At 57.3% G+C, this 21,805-nt stretch overlaps 1 protein-coding gene across 2 annotated transcripts; it reads right to left on the bottom strand.

Moving 5' to 3' along the window:
- Nucleotides 1-1,198: 1,198 nt before the first annotated feature.
- MLC1 (modulator of VRAC current 1) lies at nt 1,199-20,480 on the bottom strand. 2 transcript variants are annotated; one of them, XM_012789575.3, is made up of 12 exons: nt 20,310-20,480; nt 19,880-20,063; nt 18,851-18,940; nt 17,424-17,477; nt 17,080-17,181; nt 12,059-12,160; nt 11,611-11,682; nt 9,321-9,437; nt 8,675-8,731; nt 7,788-7,910; nt 4,373-4,537; nt 1,199-3,125 (listed from the first exon to the last, which is right to left on the bottom strand). In XM_012789575.3, the coding sequence occupies exons 2-12, from the start codon at nt 20,057-20,059 to the stop codon at nt 3,051-3,053; spliced, it is 1,137 nt and encodes a 378-aa protein (XP_012645029.1). In that variant the 5' UTR covers nt 20,060-20,063; nt 20,310-20,480; the 3' UTR covers nt 1,199-3,050. The 2 variants fall into 2 exon arrangements, with proteins under 2 accessions (XP_012645029.1, XP_012645032.1); XM_012789578.3 differs by having other exon boundaries at nt 4,373-4,534.
- Nucleotides 20,481-21,805: the final 1,325 nt, after the last annotated feature.

The raw sequence follows: 21,805 nt of genomic DNA, 5'->3' as shown, positions 1-21,805 counted from the left end.
GGAGCGGGACGCGCCTGGGTTCGGAGCGCGGGGCGGTGCTCACCCGGGACCGGCCCGGTGGCCCGCGCCGCGCCCCCGCCCTTCGCTGCGCCACCTGGCGTCCTGCGGTTGCCTGGGGCAACGGGTCCGGGCGGCGAGCATTGTGCAGCCCCCCGGCGCGGGCGGCAGGGCGGGGAGCGTACAGCGCGGAGGCCGGCCCGGGGCGTGGGGCTGCGCGGGCGCGCGGGCTGCCGCCAGGGGCGCCGGGAGCGCCCGGGGGGGCGTGGCGGGAGGCGGATGCGAGGACCGGGGCTTCGGTGGGGACGGGGGCGGGGACGGGAGCGGCGCGGAGAGGGCGCGGGGCGCGGAGAGGGCGCGGGGCGTGGAGAGGGCGCGGGGCGCGGGGGCCGCAACGGGCCGCAGTCCTTGGCGCTCCGGCTGGGCCTGGGGTCGGGGTCCTTTCCCAGGCGGCGTTTGGAGCGGGGGCGGGGGCTGGGGCGCAGGACCGAGCGGGCCATGGGGGCGCGGGGTGGGGGGCGCGTGTGGCCTCACCACCCCTGCGCCGGTCACGCGCTTCGGCCCCCGCGGCTGTCGGTGTCACAGACCCTGCCTGTCCCTCCACCCCCGCCAAGTCACAAAGGAGGCGCAGGTCACACCCGCCCATCGCCCCCAGGCCCACCGGCTCTTCCCTGCTGGAAGTCAGCCAGGAGCAGGGCCGGGCGCCCTCGAGGGTTGGGACGACGGAAGGCCAGCCAGGGCAGCTCCTTGGGGAGAGCCACTCACAGGAACGCCCGCCGGCCGGATGTTCTGAGCCCGTCCATGCGGCCAGGGTCCCCAGCGCTACCCACCAGCCCACCTCTGGTCTGGTCTGGCAGCGCCCCCGCCCCCCCCCCCCCCCCCCCGCCTCCGCGCTCTCATAGTAACTTTCTAAAACCCAGATGTCATCTTTATTTGACCTGAAATCCACTTTGTGTTTACCTTCCCAAGATACCCCAAAGGGAGGCTCTTCCTCCCGGCCTCACGTCTTTCCCGCCCATTCCTGCCTTCACCCCAGGAAAGCTGCTGCCCGGTCCAGACGGGCCTCTGGGCTACACAAATCAAAAGTGAATGCAAGGGTGGGCCTGGCCTCCACCCCGCATGCTCCACCTCTCGTTCTTCAGAACTCGGGGCAGCCTGTCCCTGAGACCAGCATTAAACAGCCACAGGCTGTATTTTCATGTTAGCATTTATTGTTCAAGCGGGTATTAAACTGCATCAGACAAAAATGTAAATTGAAAGACAGTTTTCTAAAACCCCATTTGTCTGGACTTTTTAAGCTCCCTAAAGTGCAAGCCAGGATTAACTGCCCGGGTGACTGATTCTGTAGAACTTGAACTCTCTGGTCCCCCCACCCACACCCCAGGGCATCCACCCACTCGACACCCCTGTGCTCCCACCCCATGCCTCGCAGCTGGCAGAGTGGCAGCCCCCCCAGCTCAGAGGTGCCGGCGGGCAGGGGCAGTGCCCTCTCCGTGGAGCAGCCTGCTTGGGGACGTGGCCAAAGCCTTTGCGTGGCCCTGGCTCTGTCCTTGCTTCTGGCCCACCTTTCAGGGGTCTGCCGCCTTCCTTCTCTGATGGAAAATACTGAGCCACCTGTCCCATATCAAGGGTGTCCTGGCAGCTGGCATCACTCCCATCACAAGTGAGAAACCTGGGAGGGTACCACCCAGTCCTCATCTCCCGGGACCACCAGGTCGTGACCCTAAAGGCCCCAGGCCACAAAGTGCATCCCACTGGCCCCCGGGGAACCTGTCAGTGCTTCCCAACTCAGCACACAGCAACGTGTCTTTCTGAACGCCGCTGTTCATCTCCTACCAGAAAACTGCTTTGCGGTATGGCCTGTGACTGAAATAATTACTCAACAATTAACAAGGCTCCTGGTTTCGCAAGTGCCCCCAACTCACGCGGCTTTACTGCTGTCTGTGCCACTAGGAGGTGGCACACAGGGCAACTCCTGGCCGTGATTTCAATCGAAGCCAATGTTAACGTCACCCCCACACGGTCCCTGCAGCCTGGCAGGTGGGCAGTAACCGCGTGGGCTGTGCGGAGGGCGTGTGAGTGCCCCAAGACCCCGAAACAGCGGAGGTAGAGAACACCCCTGACCCCAGCCACACCTCAGGTGAGTGAGGATGAGGATGAGGCACTTGCTGAGGGAGGGACAGAGAGCTGAGATGCCCAGTGATGACCCCGTGAGGAGTCCGGGGAGCAAATGTGGGAGGAGAGCCTTGGCCCCCCCAGACACTGAGGCCAGTGAGTCCAGCCAGTTCCCAGAGCCTCGGGCCCGGCCACACCCAGAGAACACTGGACTGACGGTGGCCAAGTGAAGCTCTGCACTGGGCGTGGCCACGCCTGGGGACGTGGACCAGGGCTCACTGTGAAGACAGCGCAGAAACTTGGGGGTGGCTCTCACGTGGGAAAAGCAGCGGCCGTCCAAGTTGCGTGTTGCGTGTCCGGGCTCTGGGGGGAGCCCCGTATCCTGCACAGGACAGAGGTGCTCAGCCTCGCTCTCCTGCCCAGCAGACGGTGCTCAGCAGCCGGCTCCATCAAAGCAGGGCGGGGCCTCTCCCAGTGCGACCCAGGCCGGGCTGGCAGAGTGGGGCCGGCACGGGAAGAGCCGACGAAGGGAGCCGGCTCAGGGTGGTAGGAGAACTCGGGGTCTGTGTCTGCCCAGATACCGACACCTGGAGACCCGGCCCCGGCCCAGCTGCGAGGGAGGTGGGAAGCTGCGCCGGGACCCTGCGCTCGAGCCAGGCTGTCGGCGGGCAGGACCCATGCCCTTCCTCAGGCCGGGGAGCCCAGGCCACCGAGCAGGGCGGGACCGACCAGTCTGGCAGGGCACAGAAGAGCCAACCCCTTGCCTATTTCAAAATTAAACTACCCTAAGACAAGAAAAGGCCACCTCACAGCGTGCCCTGCCCTCACAGGAGGGACACGGACGTGTTAGAAGGCGGCACCCGGGCGCAGTTAGCGTAGGCACAGTGCAGTGCACTGGGGCCAGGCCCGCACTGCGACTCAGTTTCCCTGTGCTGTAGTCACTGGGCCATCTGCACCACTACAGCTCTCCAGGCTTTCTCCTTGTCAAACTCCTTTCCGGGGCTTCTGGCCACCTGTGACAAGACAGGAAAGTGGTCACTCCACCGGGCCGCCTGCGTGGCAGGAAGACACCGGCTGCCGGGCCCCCTAACTTTAGCCGTTCTCTCTGAACACGAAGGAAGGGGAGGACATAACCCCTGGGCCTCTAGGGGAGGCGAAGGCCTCTTCTCTACCATCTGAGAGCCACCCCGTCCCTGGCTTGGGGCCCTCCATGGTCCCCCGCAGATGCAGAGCCTGGGGGTCTTCCCTCAGCCCTGCCCTGGTTCCATGGGGGGAGGCTGCCCAGGCGGGGGGCATGTGCTGACAGCTGAGGAAGAGGACACTGGGGGCAAGGTGACCAAGCGCCCCCAGACTAAAGGGAGAACCGTGCAGCCCCGGCCGTGCACCGTGAGCCCCAGGGGTCCAGTGAGAGCAGCTCGTCCACCTGACGACATGCCTTGGCGGTCACAGCACAGAGCCAGGTAGACCTCGTGGGCCCAGTCACCGCCACCCCAGCGGGCACCCTGACCACAGCCAGGCAAAAGTGACAGTGAAGCCATCTGCGGAAGCAGGGGTGCAGGGGACGGCACCGAGAAAGGGTGCAGACTGTTGAGGTCGCCCAGGGCAAGGGTGTCCCCGGGTTGCAGCAGGCAGAGCACAGACGGGGAGGGCGGTGTGCCGGGCACAGGTGGTGGCCAGGTACCCAGGACCACACCCCCCACTGGTGCCACGGGGCCCAGAGGACGGGCCAGGTGTCTGCCGGTGCCGTGCAGACATCTGTCACGGGCACTTGACCCTGGAGGCAGGCACAGGTCTGCCCGGGGAAAACACTCGCAGGCAGCTCGCCTCTCAGTCGTGGGGGTGACAGGCAGGGCTCGGGGGCTGGGATCGTCCAGGTGGCGTGAGCCAGGCAGAAGGGCAGCATGACCCCTCCAGCCTGCCAGCCAGAGGTCATCAACACCCATCTGTAGGGACCCCCCTGGCTGGTGGGTGCCCCCTCCCTGCAGAGCTGGGGTCCCCAGCAGGGGCAGGAAGGAGACTTTGGAGGCACCCCAAATCCCCCAGTCCTGTGTTTATAAGAGCAGAACTGAAAGCATTGAGTCCGTCATGTTTTCTAGGAATGGGTTTGGGTTTGCCTAGTTGTTTTTTGTTAAAAATGAATTTTTTAAAAAATATTTCACTTCTTCTAGATTCTTTTGTGGTGTCTTTAAAGCCCCAAAGTGGCAGGCCAAGTCCTGAGGGACAGGGCAGGCGCCAGAGCGTGGGCCCGGGAGCCACTCACCTCTGCGGCCGGGCGCTCCTGCGGGCCAGGCTGGGCGTCCCAGGGTGCGGCCTGCAGCCTGGCGCTGACCTTGAAGCTCACGCACTGGATGGCAGTGCCCGTGTTGAGGCTCGCCTGCAGCAGCAGCAGCAGCATCAGGAGCAGCAGCAGCAGGTCGTAGGACTGCTGTGGGCAGGGCATGCCGTGAGAGGGCCCTTCTCGGGGGTGGATGGGCCCAGGGACCAGCCGGTGTGTGGCGCTGGCTGCAGGTGTCCAAGCCCCTCCACCCCAGCCCGCCCCAGCGACCACAGGGTCAGCGAGGAAACCGGCAAAACCACCTGTGCCTCCTAGCCACAAGGGGGGTGTGCGTATGAGGCCCAGGGGACGGCAACCTTCTCAGGGTATCAGTGGGAAACCCGCTCTGAGGCTGACAAGAGTCAGCCCATGAGGGCCTTCGGCAGAAGGCAAGAGGACGGGGTCCCAGGCAGGGGCACAGGCCACCTGCAGATCCCCAAGCAGCAGCTGCTGGAGAGGAGGGGACTGAGCAATGCCAGCCAGAGGGAGCTGCAGGGAAGGCAGGAGGAAGCGCTGGGGCCCAGCGGGGAGAGGATGGAGGAGCCTGAAGCGAGTCCCTGTGGCCTGCGAGTCCCAGGGTCAGAACACCCTCAACGCACCTGGGACCCTCGGTGTGCCACACGGGCGTCCTGCCAGCCCTGGACTCGGGAAAGACAAAGCAACTAACTGTAAGCACAAAACAGAGCCCAGCACCATCCAACGTCACGGAATGAACAACTCTTCTCAAGTTAATCCATACAGTTAAGGTAGTCCCAATAAAAAAATAGCAACATTGGGCCGGGCGCAGCAGCTCACACCTGTAATCCCAGCACTCTGGGAGGCCGAGGCCAGAGGATCACTTGAGGCCAGGAGTTCGAGATCAGCCTGAACAAGACCGAGACCTCGTCTCTACTATAAGTAGGAAAAATTAATTGGCCAACTAAAAATATATACAGAAAAAAATTAGCCGGGCATGGCTAATGCCTGTAGTCCCAGCTACTCGGAAGACTGAGGCAGGAGGATCACTTGAGGCCAGGAGTTAGTTAGAGGCTCCAGTGAGCCACTATGACGCCGAGGCACTCTAGCCTGGGCAATAGAGCAAGACCCTGTCTCCAAAAAAAAGACAACATTGCAGTCTCCAGAACAGGTACATTGATTCCAAACTTTGCACAAAAACTCCAAGCCAGGTCAATCCTGAAGAGAAGCGCACTCAGCAAGTGGGTGCCTGGCCCTGCAGGCCACTAAGCGTGCCGTGAACCCGTGTGAGCAGAGAGGGGCTGCGCAGGCGCAAGGACGGCCTGCGGGGAGGAAACAGGAAGTGCAGAGACAGACCCAGACTGGGCAGGGATCTGACTGCGATCAACTCCAGCAGACGCACGTGTCCCACCCTTTCTCATCAGGTCTTAAAACCCAGAGCAATTAAGGAAAGCATCCTTCAATTTAGCTGCATAAAGACAAAAAAAGCTTTCACATGACAAGCACCTCGACAAACGGAACCAAGAACTGCCAGGCTGAGGCCACTGTCAGCATCTGCCGTCAGAGTGACGGCTCTCCCTGCCCGCATGGGAGCTCTCAGATGCCCACAGAAACATGCGGACCACACCAGCAGTGCTAACTGGCAAAGAAGTTCAAACGCCCCAGGGCACAGTCAAAGGTCCCTGCAGTCTCGAGTCACAGAAGGTCTGAGAGAGCCGCTGTCTGGCGGGTACCAGGAAGTGCGTGCTCTGGTGCCCTTGGCAGGAGAGGAAACGGGACATTTAGGGACGGAGCCATTAACACATAACAGACGTGTCCGCCCTCTGCCCGGCAGTCCCTCTCCTCGCTGGTCATCCTAAGGCACCTGCACAGGTTCACGGTGAAGTGCACACAGGCTGCTGGAGGAACTGTTCACAGCAGCAGGTGTTGGAAATGACATGCTTGCCGTCGCTGGGACGGCTGCGTGCCCTGGGCCATGTGTGCAGGAGCCACGAGAGAGAACAGGGCTGTGACCCCCTGAGCACTGGTGAAACGCCTGCATCATTACTAAGCTAAAAAAAAAAAAAAAGCAAAGTACAGAATAGTGATCACAGTGAGCAGCCTGTCTTGTGAGAAAGGAAGAAAAATAAAAATAATACAGTGGCATCTGAGAGGAACAAGTAGATCCAGGACCACAACATGCCCGAGTCCACCTTGTATGCGGTGTTGGCTTTTTGAGCTGTGTAAACGTTTGTATATTTAAAAATACCACGACAGGGGAAAAAGCACTAAGCCCCCAAACGGAATACTAGCAGCAGCCACGAAGCCTCACGGTGTGTCAGGGCCACGGCATCAACACACACAACGTGTGACTGTCCCTCCCAACATGGCTCATGCTAACGGCCGAAAGGAAGTCTCGGCTCACCCAGCTGGTGGTAATACTGGAACTGAGAACAGCTACATGCGTGTTGTAAGACAAAAATCAAGTAGTAATAAGATATTAAATGTTACAGGAAACACGGTTTTTGGAATAAGGACAGGGGAGCAAACAAAGTCAAGAAAAAAACCCTAGAAGTTAAATCTGAACTAGAAACACCAATATAAACGCATGGTCATTAAGAACATCCATGTCCCACTCTGCCCACTGCAAGAGCTGGGAGGCACCGACGCCCCAGAAGCAGTGAGCCTGGGGCCCGGGCAGTGGCTCCCTGTTGGGGGCCCGGCCACGGCCGTGGGGCGGGGCCGAGCACGGTGCATCCAGGAAGAAAGTAGGATGGGTTCCCTCTGGCCACACCTCAGCCTAGCAGCAGTGCCCGAGCCTCACGGAGGGAACTGTGCAAAGCTGCCGAAAGACTCTAAAGAAGTCCCCTCTTGACGGAGGGAATTGTGCAAAGCTGCCGAAAGACTCTAAAGAAGTCCCCTCTTGAAATATATCACATCTTGGAAAGGCTCAAAGTCACAATGTCAAACCTCTTCAAACTCATAAACACAATGCGATTCCAGTAGGAATCCCAACGGACTGTCTCGCAAACCCTGACAACAGATTCTGTTCACCCGTGGGTGCCCGCAGGGCAGAGAAAACCTGGGATCCAGGGCTGGGGGACGGGCAGAGTGGCCCGGCCGCAGCCTGGGTGGACGCCAGGGCAGAGCTGGCCCTGCCCGCCAGGGAGGCAGGACCGCTGGCCGGGGGACCAGGCAGAGTCACTCCGTCATCCACACGGAAGAAGAAACACCATCCCTCCTCACGCTAGGCTACCGCCAGCTCCGCCCAGAGCAGACTGTGCAAAGCCAACTCTGCCAGCAGCTGCCCCGTCCACCGCCCAGGATGGAGCCCACGTCCCCATGAGCCCCTCCCTCAGACGCAGGCCAACAGCTCAGCAGCACTGCCTCACTGGAGAGTTTTAAAATAAAACAAAAGGACACATACTTTTATGGCCGGCGGGTAATCTGTGAAGGTCTCCACGACCCGCATCACGCTGGACGACAGGTACCCGGAGGCCGTGGCCAACAGCGGGGCCGTGAGGCTGGTCACGGCGATGAGCACCTCCACCTGGTCAGAGAGCAGCAGCGTTGCCGGCCGGCCGGCCGGCCCTGCGCCTGGGAGCCGCCGCTGCAGGGAGGTGGGGGGAGGCCAGAGCCCGCGCCCGCCCACAATCCTGAGCGCTGGACTCCATGTGCAGCTCTGCTGATACCTTTGGCCATTAACTTAAAGCAGAGCATCACAGAAGTGTTTTTAAGTGCACGCACAATTCTCCACTCTTGGAAAAACAGCACTTCTGCACGGATCACCCCTCCATGGCTGTGACATCTGGCCCTCTGACCTCCCTGAAATCTTCCTGCATTGGAAGCGAGGTCCACGCCAAGGCTCGGAAATAAGCTACACAGGCCCCAGCGTCCAGGCCGTACTTTGCGTGCAGTGGGGGCTCTCGCCTTTCGGGGTGCTGCAGCCCTGATTTAGCAGCCGTCACAAACCAACAATGGTCAGCCTTTGGGGCTGGTCCGCCTATACCCTTTGCTTGGTCACAGGGAGGTCTGTCACAACAGGAGTGCTTGTCCACAGACAGGGCACTGCCCAGGAAACCCCCTGCAGGCAATCCCTCTGCTAGGCGGTGGCGCCAGCCTCACCCTGGGGTCTCCTCGGGCCGCTCCCCTCTCACGCCCTCCTGCTGCTGCATCCAGCTCCCTGCAGACCCTGCCTTGCCCAGGCAGCCTCAGCTGCCTGGTTCCCAAGGCTGCAGCTGCAACGTGGGCTGTGGAGGGGATGGCCAGGCTGCAGCCCAGCCCACGGGTACCAGGGGACAAGCCCTCACCTACCAGACACCTGCTGGGACACTCCGCTGTCACGTGACTGGCAATGGCACTTGGAAAACACTAAGAACAAACAAAAAGGAAACATCTTAGAGGCAACACTCTAAACGTGTGCTTTCCCATCTTGGCGTGGTTCGTCATTTGCCCTGGGCTGCCTGGCTCTGCAGGGCTGGTGGGGGCCGGGGGTGGTCCTCCCGAGTGCGGGCCGAGCCCAGGGCACAACCCGTCCTGCTCAGTGCAGCCCCACACCCAAGACAGCGTGGACTCAATAGCATCATCCCATACGGGCCATGTTCAAATTCCTGCAGTTGTCATGATACAGTTCTGTTTAGAGCCTCTGTTCCTGATCCAGGGTCCAACCTGTGATGGCACCCGGAGACGCCTTGCTGGTCCCCATTTGTGGGGTGGGGTCCCCTGGCCTCTGTCACCCCCTGCTGGGCACAGGCTGTAGACCGGCAGCTGCTTCTTCAGGGTCAGACCCTGTGAAGCCTCGAAGCCACGGAGGCGGGGCTGCAGCTCCCAGGGCAGATGGCCCCTCCTTCAGAGGCCCGGTGACCCATGTCCCCCACGGGGAGTGGCCCGTGCTGTGGCAGGTGCCTGTGTGGCCTGGCCAGTGGCAGAAGGACCAGGGGACCAGTCAGGGTGTACTCACAGCCACTAAGATCCAAAAGAATGTCACCGAGAGGTGGGGGCCTGAGACCGTGTCATCCAGGTTCAGGGCGATGATGCCCCCGAGGACGGCGGAGACGCCCGCAATCACCTCGACGACCTGGAGGGTGACAAGGGACAGCATTGCCTCACCAGGCACAAGACGGCCTATACCTAAACCTGGGAAGCGGGGACGACCCCAGACGCCACCATGGAGCCCTGGGGCAGGCTGTGGCTCCATGGGCTGCCCCTGTGGCGGGGGGGGGGTGAGCCCCAGGCCCAGCCCCAGCCCCAGCTCCCTGGCAGCGTGACTTTCCACGCCGCGCTCTCCTGAAGCAGAACTTCCTACGCAGAGGCTCCCCTCGATGCTCCTATTCTCCAGAGAAGCCGAACGAATGCAGGTACTTCCCCGACAGTGGTGGGGGGAGAGGCAGGACCCCCAGAAGCCCCACCCCTGCCCTGGAAAGGAGACAAACACTCAAAACCTGTGGAGAACAGCCGTGAGGTCCCAATGCAGGGCCAGGGCAAGAGGGCCAGGGGCTGGTGTCTGCGTGAGGACATTTGTCCCCTCGGAAGGCACAAGACCCCAGGCAGACACGTGCGACACCTAAGAGAGATCACAACCACAGGACGGAAAACTCAGAAATGGAGGCCGCCCATGAGGGATGGCAGTTGGGGCACAGCAGACGGCGGGACGACTAAGCGCTCAGGGAAAACCATCACCTGGATCCTCTCCCACCCTGGATCCTCTCCCACGCATCGTCATGGGAGACCAAGGGGAAACCAGCAAACTCTTGAAAGACCCGTCAAAAGCAGACGCTCCCTCAAGAGACCCTAAAGCAAAGGGTGAAATGCAAAAGACGGGAGCAAAGGCACCTGGAGGAGGCAGACGGGAGACTGCGCCGTCTCACAGTGAAGGGCACAGCGCCGACGCACGAGCCACAGTGGGCCTCGGGGCCCGCACTGTTGCGCATGGATGCTGCCGGCCTGCCAGAGGCAGGCGGCAGGTCACAGACAGCCTCTAAAAGAATACTGAAAAATGCTAAATTTGCAATGCAACATTAGAGGGAAAAAGAAGGAAGACGCTTCCACCACTTCCCAAGAAGGCGGAGGGACGGGGAGCAGAGAAGAAAAAGCCCAGGGTAAAATGGAGAACAAAAAAGATGCTAAAAGTAGAGATGCATAAGTCAGCAAGCACTTCCAAAAGGCTACAGAGAGGCCGGGCACTCACGCCTGTAATCCTAACACTCTGGGAGGCCGAGGCAGGAAGATCATTTGAGCTCAGGAGTTTGAGACCACCCCGAGCAAGAGCAAGACCCCCATCTCTACTAAAAAATAGAAAATATCAGAGGGGCATGGTGCCACATGCCCGTGGTCCTAGCCACTCTGGAGGCTGAGGCAGGAGGATCGCTTGAGCCCAGGAGTTTGAGGTTGCTGTGAGCGAGGCTGACGCCACAGCACTCTAGCCTGGGCAACAGAGTGAGACTCTGTCTCAAAAAAAAAAAAAAAAAGGCTACAGAAAGAAAGACAGGTTAGATGACCGAACGTCAAATGCAGCTGTGTGCCGTCTATGAGAACCACACCAAATGGGACAGCAAGGGAAGTGGGAAGGAACAGAGACGAAGGTCTACCGGGCGGGTTATCAGCCAGAGGGTCATGGACACGCTTAGACCCACTGACATGGATTTCACATGGCGTCACTGCAGGTAACTCCGGTTGCTGAGAGTGATGACAGGACATGACCAGGGAGCGGCTCCACACACGCGCAACCAAACACGCCAGGAAGCCGCTGAGTCACAGAGGGAACTGGCAGCGCCGCACTCAGACAGAACGCTCCCAGCAGCTCATTCTCTGACAGAGCAGGTTGGCCAAGGACAGGAAAGCAGAAAGGGCGCAAAGACACACACGGGTCGCGGGAGAGCGGCCATGTGACTCAACCCCGGGCCAGGACGCTGAGCTTGAGGGGGGACGCTGAGGGCTCAGGGATTCCTCGTGGACAGCAGTGTCAGCCAGGACACCCCCTGTGACCGTGCCTCTAGCGGCACCAAACCCTGTCCCCCGAAACCTAAGGCACGTGGGCACCTTTTAAGATCAGGTGTTTTGTCGCCACCGATACCAGCAAATGGACCGAATGCACCCTGGCAGACGATGACCACGCCCACGCCCACAGCCTGCACGGCCCTGTCCCAGTCGTCTTGAAAAATAAACGCGATGCTTCAATCCAGCTGCAACTCGCCCCCTCAACAAAACAAAACAACAAGAAGAGGGAAAAAACAGAGACCAGTCTCCCTTACCGAGTAGGATTTCAGGACCCGGGCAGGAAACGTCACTTCTTCCATAACATGGGTGCTGCTGGAGATGGAACCCTGGAAAGAAACAGAACATCGTCACGCCGAATGCGCAGGACGCGCGGCTCCGCTCTGCTCTCACGCCCGGCTGCCGCCGCCTGTGCTCGAAACTCCACCTTCCCACACTCGGCAGCAGGTCTCAGGCTTGAGGGCAAAGTTCAAACACGGGCGTCTCCCCACCCCTACAGGGAAGAGTGTTCCATCTCAGTAATCCCAGTTCGAGAGAGATCTCCAGGAGCTCTTTCTCCGCGCCATCCTGCCAGAGGACGGCACCCGGGGAGGCGGCATCTGGCCTTCGCCTCCCAAGGCGCTGACACCCGACCTCCCCTCTGCCATGCCAGCCCCGGGGGACGTCCCCTCCACTCTGCTGCTCAGGGCCGGCAGCTGCACCCACCTTCTTCTTCTTGCAGAATTCCTCGCCAGACCGAGCAGAGACGATCACGGTGGCCGCCATGAGCAGCTCCAGCAGCAGCAGCAGGATGAGGTTGAAGTTGATCTGCGGAGTAGACGCACACTTCAGCCCGCCATGCGCCATCCTCCCCGGGCTGCCCCTTGGCGCCCAACAGTCGGGCTCACTGACAGGCCCGCCCGTGCGGGGCTCCAGACCGTGGGCAGCCGCCTGTTCTGCCCGAGGCCGGCTATTAGGCCTGGTGGACACATGCCGTCGCTTCTGTCTCACACAGGTCTCTGGGGTTTCTTTGGCTTTTTAAACCATCATTAACTCTAAGGCCACACAAAGACAGACCGGAGTCTGCCGACCTCCAATCTCAACCCCCTTTGTTCCCACGTAAACCCGTACACAAACATCTGTGTAAACTCTGTGTGTCATTGCCAGAAACTGGAAACACAAGTTTTTGGGGTATTTGGAATGGAACTATTCTAGATCTTGACTAGGTTGCTTTTACATAAATCTATATGCCTGTGTTAACATTCATAGAACTATATGTTTTAAAACTCAATTTAGCTGTGTGATAATTCAAAAATAAATTTAGAAAACAAAGAATGGGCCAGGTGCAGTGGCTCACATCTGTCATCCTAGCACTCTGGGAGGCCAAGGCAGGAGGATCGCTCGAGGTCAGGAGTTCGAAACCAGCCTGAGCAAGAGCAAGACCCAGTCTCTACTAAAAATAGAAAGAAATTAATTGGCCAACTAAAAATATATAGAAAAAATTAGCCAGGCATGGTGGCGCATGCCTGTAGTCCCAGCTACTAGGGAGGCTGAGGCAGGAGGATCACTTGAGCCCAGGAGTTTGAGGTTGCTGTGAGCTAGGCTGATGCCATGGCACTCTAGCCCGGGCAACAGAGCGAGACTGTGTTAAAAAAAAAAAAAAAAGAAAAAGAATGTAGAACCATATTCGACTAACAATAGAGCCTCAAAATATATAAAGTGTTAATAACAACTCGCAGAACCACAGGAGGGAATAGACGAACCAAGAAGAAAGCACTATAATCTCGATTCCAAAACCGGATGAAAGAAACAGGCCCCTGCACTCAGGAACAGTGACGCACAGACCCTCAGCACAGCGCCGGCCAGTCAGGGCACCAGGTCGCTGGGAAGATGCCGCTATGGTCAAGAGGGGCCCTGCAGGGGCTCAGCACCAGCCATGGCCACCAGTGCAGCTCACCATGTCGATTAACCAGGTGAGGAAAGACCTCAGACATACCAAAAAGCAACCACTGTATCAAACTCAACATATATTTACATTTCTAAAATGAAAAACTCATAGCAAACCTGACGTTGAAGGGAACATTTTTAACTCGGCCAAAGTTAGTATCAAAAAGTAAATGAAAATGTTTAGATATATTCCAGGAAGGCCAGGAATGAGACAGGGGGACCCAGGAATACACTACCGTTTGACACAGTCCCGGGATCTCGGCCAAAGCTGTAAAGAAAGGACACAAAAGAAGAGACATGAGGTTGGAAAAGGAATGTGAAATGCAGAAGGCAGATCTCCAACACAGAGAAACCAACATAATCCCCAGAAAAGCCGTAAGAATAAGAGAATACAGCAAAGTTGCTAGACACAAAATCAACTGGCAGGTGCGGTGGCTCACGCCTGTAATCCTAGCACTCTGGGAGGCCCAGGAAGGAGGATCGCTTGAGGCCAGGAGTTAGAGACCAGTCTGGCAATAGCGAGACCCTGTCTCTACAAAAAATAGAAAAATCAGCCGGGCGTGGAGGTTGAAAGCCTGCCAAACAGGAAGGAAGGAAGGAAGGAGGGAGGGAGGGAGGAGAGAAGGTCAACTTTGAAAAAGAAGAGTGAAGCGGAAAAGTGGGAGGGATGTTTCCCGACAGGGTTCTAGGTGCGCCATGAAGCCATCTCGGTGAGGAGCATGGTGTTGCCTAGTACCAGAAAATCCCGCAAGAGCTGCCAGCAGGAACATTTCTATCAGGAATTTAACTTATTACCTAAAAGCAAGTCCTTCCTGTGAACAAGAAAAGCTGGGTTTCAAAGTGCAGGCAATGGACAGGGAAGAAGCCCAGGAAGGCAACAAGCAGAGGAGGAGGAGGTGCTCGAAACAACACGGTGGGAGAACGTGACTTAAACAGTGAGTAGCTGTCACTGCGGCTATCAGAGTGGAAAACGGTAGCGAGTCGAGGACACCAATGTGGGAGAGGCTGGTGCTCCTGGTAAATGGAAAACAGGTATAAATTGTGGCCCAGAGGCCACCAAACAAATTTGTCTGGGCCAGCCCACATACAGGGGAGGGTCCAGACACCCGTCCCCAGAGAAGGGCCCAGCGGAGGTGCCCACATGGGCTCAGAGCCATGGGGAGAGGCGACAGGTGTGAGCCCCACGGTGTGGTGGGCAGGTGGGAGAAGCGAGGAGAGACGAGCTCCGCAGCCGGGCACAGTCTGGGGACAGGACGACCACACACACTTCCCGGAGGACTCCCGGGGCCACGCCTCGTCCAGGCTCAGAGGGCCCGGTGAGGGGCTAACAGGGAATCCCCCAACAGGCTGCACAGAGACACGTCACGGTTTTCTATTTCACCAAGCACATGTGTGCTTGCATGAGATGTTGCTTTTGGGCACCAGTGGTTCAGGCGTGGCTCCTAAGGCTTGTCCACGTGGCTTTGGGTGGCTGATGCTCAGTCACTGTTGGAGCCCGATGGGGGACCCTGCACCTGGGGGCTGATTCTGCCGCTCGCTGGGCCATATTCCCAGTGGAGGGCTGGTGGGTGTGGTTCTCTGCATCTCTGCACATTTATTTATCTGTTCCATCTCTCATCCTGTGATTTTGGGCACCCGTCACGTGCTGGTGCTGTTCTGGGGGGCGGACACTGGTTGGGTTTACAATTTTTGCTCTGATGGGCGGGGCTGCTACGACCTTCTCCAGCACCTGCCCAGCTGCAGGTGTGCGAGCAGATGCTCTCCAGGGTCTTCGCGGAGCCCTCGCGTCCTCAGGGTGCAGGCCCACGGCAGGGCGTCATGCTGAGCCCAGCTCCCCATGGCTCTCACCACGGACCTGGTTCTGCCCAACTGCAGGGCGCCCCTCCCATACACCGGGGACCCTTTCTCCATCCCAGGAGGCCCCATCACCCTTTCCTCACTGTGTGCTCCTGTGTCTGGGAGGACAGAACGGTGCTCCCAGCCACGCAGGTCTGGGGTGGGACACAGGCGATGGGACCACCAGGCTAACCCGATCCAGGGACGGTCCCTCTGCCTGCGCCAAGACAGCCTGCTTACCGGGACAGCCTTCTAGTAACTCCCGGTTCTGGGGAGGTGCGCCCCCAAGCTGTTCTCCAAGGGGGGCCCCCTGCCCTGACCCCGGGGTTCGTACGCAGACCTGCGGGGCTCTGACTATGGAGAGGACCTCCCTCTCCATGACTTCCGGTCTCGAGCACGGTCCGGTCCTTCATTTATTGAGGGCGTCTTTAACAAGAAAGTGTCATCATTTTCTACCAGTGTTGCAGATCTTTTGCTACATGTATTTCCAGGAACTTTATATGTTAATTCCATAAAATGATACCTGCATTTTATTTTATTTTATTTATTTTTTTTTTTTTTGAGACAGAGTCTCGCTTGTTGCCCAGGCTAGAGTGAGTGCCGTGGCGTCAGCCTAGCTCACAGCAACCTCAAACTCCTGGCTCAAGCAATCCTGCTGCCTCAGCCTCCCAAGTAGCTGGGACTACAGGCATGCGCCACCATGCCCGGCTAATTTTATATATATATTAGTTGGCCAATTAATTTCTTTCTATTTATAGTAGAGACGGGGTCTCGCTCTTGCTCAGGCTGGTTTCGAACTCCTGACCTCGAGCAATCCACCCGCCTCAGCCTCCCAGAGTGCTAGGATTACAGGCGTGAGCCACCGCGCCCGGCTGATACCTGCATTTTAAACTACACTTTTGATTTTTCCTTGCTGGTGGAAATAATGTTTTTCACCGATTTTCACATCCAGCAGCCTTGCCACACAACCTCCACAGTCCCAGTCATCTAATTCAGTGGAAAATCAACCCTCCTGCACATGATGGCAGTTTGGGTTCCTCGTGTGCCTCATTTTCTGTTTTTCTTGCCTCACAAGACGAGCTAAGTCGTCCTCAGAGACCCCACATGCTGTTCCGGGTCTTGCAGGAAGCGTGCTCAGCATTTCACACAAAGCAGGTGGCTTGTTTAGAGGCACCTCTGATCAGGTCCTGGTTTGAAATGAGATTTTTCTCTTTTGGTGTCATAATTTAAATGACAACATTTTCCCGTTTTTCTTACATGTGCAAAAGACGACCGTGTCTTACCATCAACAGCATCACAGACCTGATGAGATGTGCCCTTACGTCACTGCTGATTTTTAGGAAGTGTTTTAAAAGACATGTTAAAAATATCGTGTATCAGTAAATCCACCAGAAGCAATTAAAAGAGTCCAAGAAAGACAATGCTTTCCTTCAGCAGCATCAATACAATTCTCAGCATTTGTCAAACTCAAAAGACATGACAAAAACTACATGTTTCTGGCCAGATGCAGTGGCTCATGCCTGTGATTCTAGCTCTCTGGGAGGCCGAGGCAGGAGGATTGCTTGAGCTCAGGAGTTTGACACCAGCCTGACAAGAGCAAGATCCCGTCTCTACCATAAATAGAAAGAAATTAGCCAAACAACTAAAAATAGAAAAAAATTAGCTGGGCACAGTGGCATGTGCCTGTAGTCCCAGCTACTCGGGAAGCTGAGGCAGGAGGATCGATTGAGCCCAGGAGTTTGAGGTTGCTGTGAGCTAGGCGGATGCCACGGCACTCTAGCCTGGGCAACACAGTAAGACTGTGTCTCAAAAAAAAAAAAAAAAAAAAAAAACATAAAAACTACATGTTTCTAACTTAACAGACAACCTTCATGACACCCGCGCTGAAGCCACCACACTGGGCGTCCCCCGCAAGACCCCGAGCTCGAAACCCGTCACGGCCATGAAGCTTCGCAGTCACTTACGTTTATTGCTGACGGGTTCAGAACCAGTTTGCATCCGAACCATATTAAACACGTGGTAGTCACAGCGAATGTGGAAACAAACAGTATCTGAAAGTTGGGAATCTGCAAAATAAGACAGGAGGAGTTTTGCTTCTTGGAATCGCTAAAGAAACGAAAGCAACACCACCACCAAACTTCAGATCATTAACTAAAAGTAGTCAAGATGGTGACAGGTGAGGGCCTCTCCCCACCCCTCTTGCAGGCAGGGGTCAGGGCAGGAAGCCCTACAGTCTCAGTGCGACCTCTGGGACCCCCCTCGGCACCCCAACTGTCGGCCTCGGAGGACTGGCCCAGGCTGGACTCACCGCGTTGATGTTTTTCCTGGAGACGGCGAAGCTCACGAGTGCTGAGGGGACGCACTGCAAAGAAACCAGAGCGGCTGAGCCACGGGTCCCCGCACCCCTGCAGGCCACAGCCGCCACTTTGATAAATGTAACATTCTAGTTTCCGGAATGATCCGAATCGCTTCATCACAACGTGACTGCCAGTCCACCTGACGCAGGGGCTTTGCTTGACGTAGGACAGCCCCCGGATGCTTCAAAATAATTTATTCTGAGAAAAGCTTTTATTTTTCTGATGAGCTAGAAGACGTTTGACAATGAACACTAGTCTAGCTGGACGCGGTTCGAAGTCCGGGATGCAACTATGAAAGCACAAGGCAAGGGACGGTCTTAGCTGAAGAGTTACCCAAAAAGGAAAAAGAATCTACTCAGGGCGTTCTTGTCCCGCTGCGACCCCTAGGCCAGGAGTTGGGGCGGCGGCCCAGGTGGGCCCAGGTGGTCAGGCCATGGGCCCCAGAGGGGGCAGAACCGAGCCGTGTGAGGGGCGAGCACAGCAGGGTCAGGCGGGAGGCGGGGGACGCCCACAGTGGCCTGTGCGGGTGTCAGCTGGGTGGGAACGGACTCGGCGTGGAACCCACACGGGGGCCTTGAGGGCCGAGGGCTGGGAAGGAGGGGGTAAGGGGGTGAGCAGGGACAGCGGCAGAGGCTGGGAGGGCTGTCCCAGGGGAGGACGAACAGCCCAAGAGAAGGTTTTCCAGAGTGCAGCAGGGAGAAGCGTCACATTCCCCCAAGGAGATTCGTTCTGAGGGAGCAGAGACCCCAAGACCCAGAGACCCGGGACACAGGGTGTGGCACGGGGTTAAGGAGAGCATGTGTCTGCTCTTGTTTGGAGACATTTGGGGACACAGTCTCCAACCCTGTCCTTGCAGGTGGGAGGGCGGAAGCAGGAGCCCGGGGCATCACGCCTGTGCTGTCATCAGAAGCAGGGCTCCCCGATGACACACACGAGACCCCAGGAAATAGGGTGCTCTGTGCTCAAGCTGCCAGCGCCCTGGGGAGGAGGGGGCAGGGGTACTGGGGGGCAAAGGTCAGTGGCCGTCTCTGCTCCCCTCCAGAGAGGACCAGTGGGCACCCCCCATGGGCCCCACAGAGCTTCAGGAGGAGGTGGGGTGCAGCCCCAGACCCCAGGGCAGGTTCCGGCCAGCTGGAGCAGGACACAGCCCTGTATCGGAATCAAAGTGCTATTTCTTGCACAGGCCCCTGCGGGGTGAGATTCAGACCTGCTCCATCAATAATTCTCACAAGTGGTAAATCTTATTTGAAACCAAAGTCACACAGAGACTCTGAACAAGGCACAAGTGACAGAAACCTGTAAATCTCAGAGCAAAGAAACTCAAGTGCACGACAGTGAGCTTGGGCACTGCCAGCCAGTGCTGGGGAATGTTGCTTACAGAGCCTGCCGCGCAGCGTAAGTAATCCATCTCAGAGGGGAACACGTTCCCCAGGTAGAGCGAAAACCCCGAGGTCACGAGAAGGCAACTCTGCAAAAGAGTGATATGAATTCAGGTTAAGATGTAGCCCCATCTCAGACACCTGGGGAAGGAACACTGACCCTGTGATCGCAGCTCAACAGCTCTGAGCCCAGTGCCTTACCAGCACCAGCTGCCCCTAGCCCTGGATCCTGCCTGGCTTGGACACCTCCCCGCAGGGCGGACACAGTCCACAAATGGACTGGCCTCCCCGAGAGTCAGGGCATGGACTCTGATTTTGGGGGACAGGAGGGAGTCTGGCAACACTTAAAGCAAGTCACAGAGCCTCTCCCCAGAAGACACCCAACACGTGCGATTCCAGGGGCTTCAGGACCCACCCCCAGGTCCGGGCAGCAGCCTGGAAAACAACGATGCCTGTCCCACTGCTGCAGAAGCTAATCCAAGCTGCCATCTGGGAAAGGACCCCGAGAGTCGGTGGCTATGGCCACAAGGGCATCGCACAGGCAAGGCCCTGGCAGGAGGCAGGGCTGGCTCTTGGCACACTCTGGCCAAAATGACGCTGATCATCTAGGCATCCTTGTATCTGTGTACCCGGGAAATGTCCCAGGGTCCCAGGGAAGACCCCCAGCTGCTTGGTGCTGCCCTGCCTGCTACAGCCCTGTGGCCCCTTTGCAGGGGACTCCCCTCCACGACCCCCCCCCAAGAGTCAAGGGTCTTAGAGGCCACCCTGGCCCGGTACACAGCCCTGTGGATTCAGTGTGGCCCCGGGACTGTCCCTCCCTGGGGGGACATAGCCACAGCCCAGAGGCCAAATCAGGGCCAGTGCCAGATACTCAGGAATTGAGAAAAATAATTCAGAGAACACGTAAAACAAACAGGTCGGCACCCAGGGCTGCGCAGCAGCAGGATGGGTCAGCACCACTCCCCCCGCCCCACCTAGGAAGGCCACACAGCCCAGGGGACCCTCAGGGACCAGGGCAGGCTACTCACCCCCATCAACACGGAGAAGACCCCCGCCTTGTCACTGAGGCACCGGGGCACCCTCTTGGACAGCTGAAGGTCTCTAGGCTCCGTGTCTGCCGTGTAGCCCACAGGGTGCGGCCGACCCCTCTCCAACGTGGGCATCCGGTCATAGGCCAGGTCCTCCCTGAACGGCTCCTCCCGAGTCATGGCCCTGGGGGACAGCCGGCCAGAGCAGTGACACCACGGCTAGAGCTTTCGGCCAGTGTCACGAGTTGTTTATGAAATTATCATCGCCTTTGACCACTTTGGAAAAACTTCAATTACAGTAAGTTGTTTTCAAGAAATATTTTCTTAACAAAGAAATATTGCTCACACTGGAGTGCTGCAAATTTGAAGGGGAAAAAAATAAGCATTTAGTTTTAAAACTGAGTAAAATCATTTTCCTCGTAAAACAAACCTCAATGTTCTGGATTCAGGGCGATTTTAGGCTTTAAATTTAGCCTCATTGATCCTGGTCCTGTGCGTACAATGCCTTCTGACTTCCACTAGCGGCTCCGTCTGCGACCCCAACACGCTGTGGACGCAGCTTGCTCCAGGTGGAAACTGAAGCAGAGATTGCAAATTCGCCTCCACCCTGTTGTTCCGGCCTTGGGAGCACTGGTATGTGGGTGAGGGGCTTCCAGCGAGAACTATTCACAAGTGGAACAAAAGCTCAGCAAAACTGTGCCCAAGCCAGGGGAGGCAGAACCGCTTCCTGAATTTCAATGAGGAGATGAATTGAGTGGATCCTAGGAACGTTCGCGTTGGTTGTTTCTCGAGCTGTTGTGTAACCACTGGCCCAGAGCAGTCTTAGCCCAACTGGGAAAGAAAGGGGCCTCCTGGGTTCCACTCACCCCAAGTCCCGGGCGCCACCATGGGTGCCTCAGAAGAAAGAAGCGCACCTAGGAATGGGATGCCACCAAGTGCACAGTCCTAGCAGGTCCTGTTTCTGAAACAAGCAACTTTCTGTTCAAAGGTCTTGTCCGTCTTTTTCAAGCAGCCTTTTTCTATCCCCCGTGACCACACAATGGAAGCTTCCTTCACAAGGTCACACAAACGGTTCACGCACTCACTTGGCCGGCATGGCCCTTGGCCTGCTCAGGATTCAGCCCTGGCGGTTCCTGTGGGCAGCCCTAGTGGCTGGCAGGCACGGTCCCGCTGCATCCTTTATTTCTGCTCAGCAAGCAGAGAAAAGGGACATGAATGTTTCACCCAGAGACACTGGCACCCTGACAGTTACAGCGACAGATTCTTTGTGCACATTGTAAAAAGGCCAAAGTGTTCCGAAAAATCAGCTCCTTAAACTGTGAACCCACATTAAATGTGGGCAGAGTCCTCAGATTTCAAATCATGGGATAGTCCATTGTCTTAGTTTCAACTAAGCAAGAAGGATTAGAAATAACTTTCACAAACTACAACCTATGGAGCCAAGAGCTATTGTGAACAGACAAGAAACCTCCCACACTTCTTCACCGACGTCTTTTAAAGCAATAAACAGGATTAATGGGATTTGATCTGAGCAGACTGACCCTTCTGTTTCTTTTTGTTTGAAAAGAGAATGTTAATCACATGTCACCATTTCTGTGCCTTTCCAAAGTTCTTCTCCACTGAGAAATGCAAACACACTGCCTTGAGTCAGAGGTTGCAGAGCAAGCCCCTCTGGTCCTTGTTCCTGCTGGCAATGCTGGTTTCTAGAACAAGTCCTGTTCTCACACACCGTCTTCAAACTGTTGTTCCTAAAGGGCCCTTCCTCCCTCTCTCCTGCCAAGGTCCCCACACACTTCCACATTTACACAGCCATTCAGTAAGCATTTACGGAGTGAGCAGAGCAGGCCACATGCGTTCACGCTGCAACGAGAGCGAGGAGCACACGGGATAGACAGTTACTGTGCCGCACACAGCACACTCCATTCT

The sequence above is a fragment of the Microcebus murinus genome, chromosome 10 (genome assembly GCF_040939455.1).
Source record: "Microcebus murinus isolate Inina chromosome 10, M.murinus_Inina_mat1.0, whole genome shotgun sequence".
In the NCBI taxonomy this organism is placed as follows: domain Eukaryota; kingdom Metazoa; phylum Chordata; class Mammalia; order Primates; family Cheirogaleidae; genus Microcebus; species Microcebus murinus.
This window is presented reverse-complemented; position numbering and strand designations above follow the sequence as displayed.

Coding starts and splice junctions, on each gene's coding strand:
- MLC1 (XM_012789575.3), bottom strand. CDS start 20,059: ATGACTCGGGAGGAGCCGTTCAGGGAGGACCTGGCCTATGACCGGATG. Junction 8,732..9,320: donor TCTTTTGGATCTTAGTGGCT/GTGAGTACACCC, acceptor GTTTGTTCTTAG/TGTTTTCCAAGTGCCATTGC. Junction 3,126..4,372: donor AGGAGCGCCCGGCCGCAGAG/GTGAGTGGCTCC, acceptor GTCTTGTCACAG/GTGGCCAGAAGCCCCGGAAA.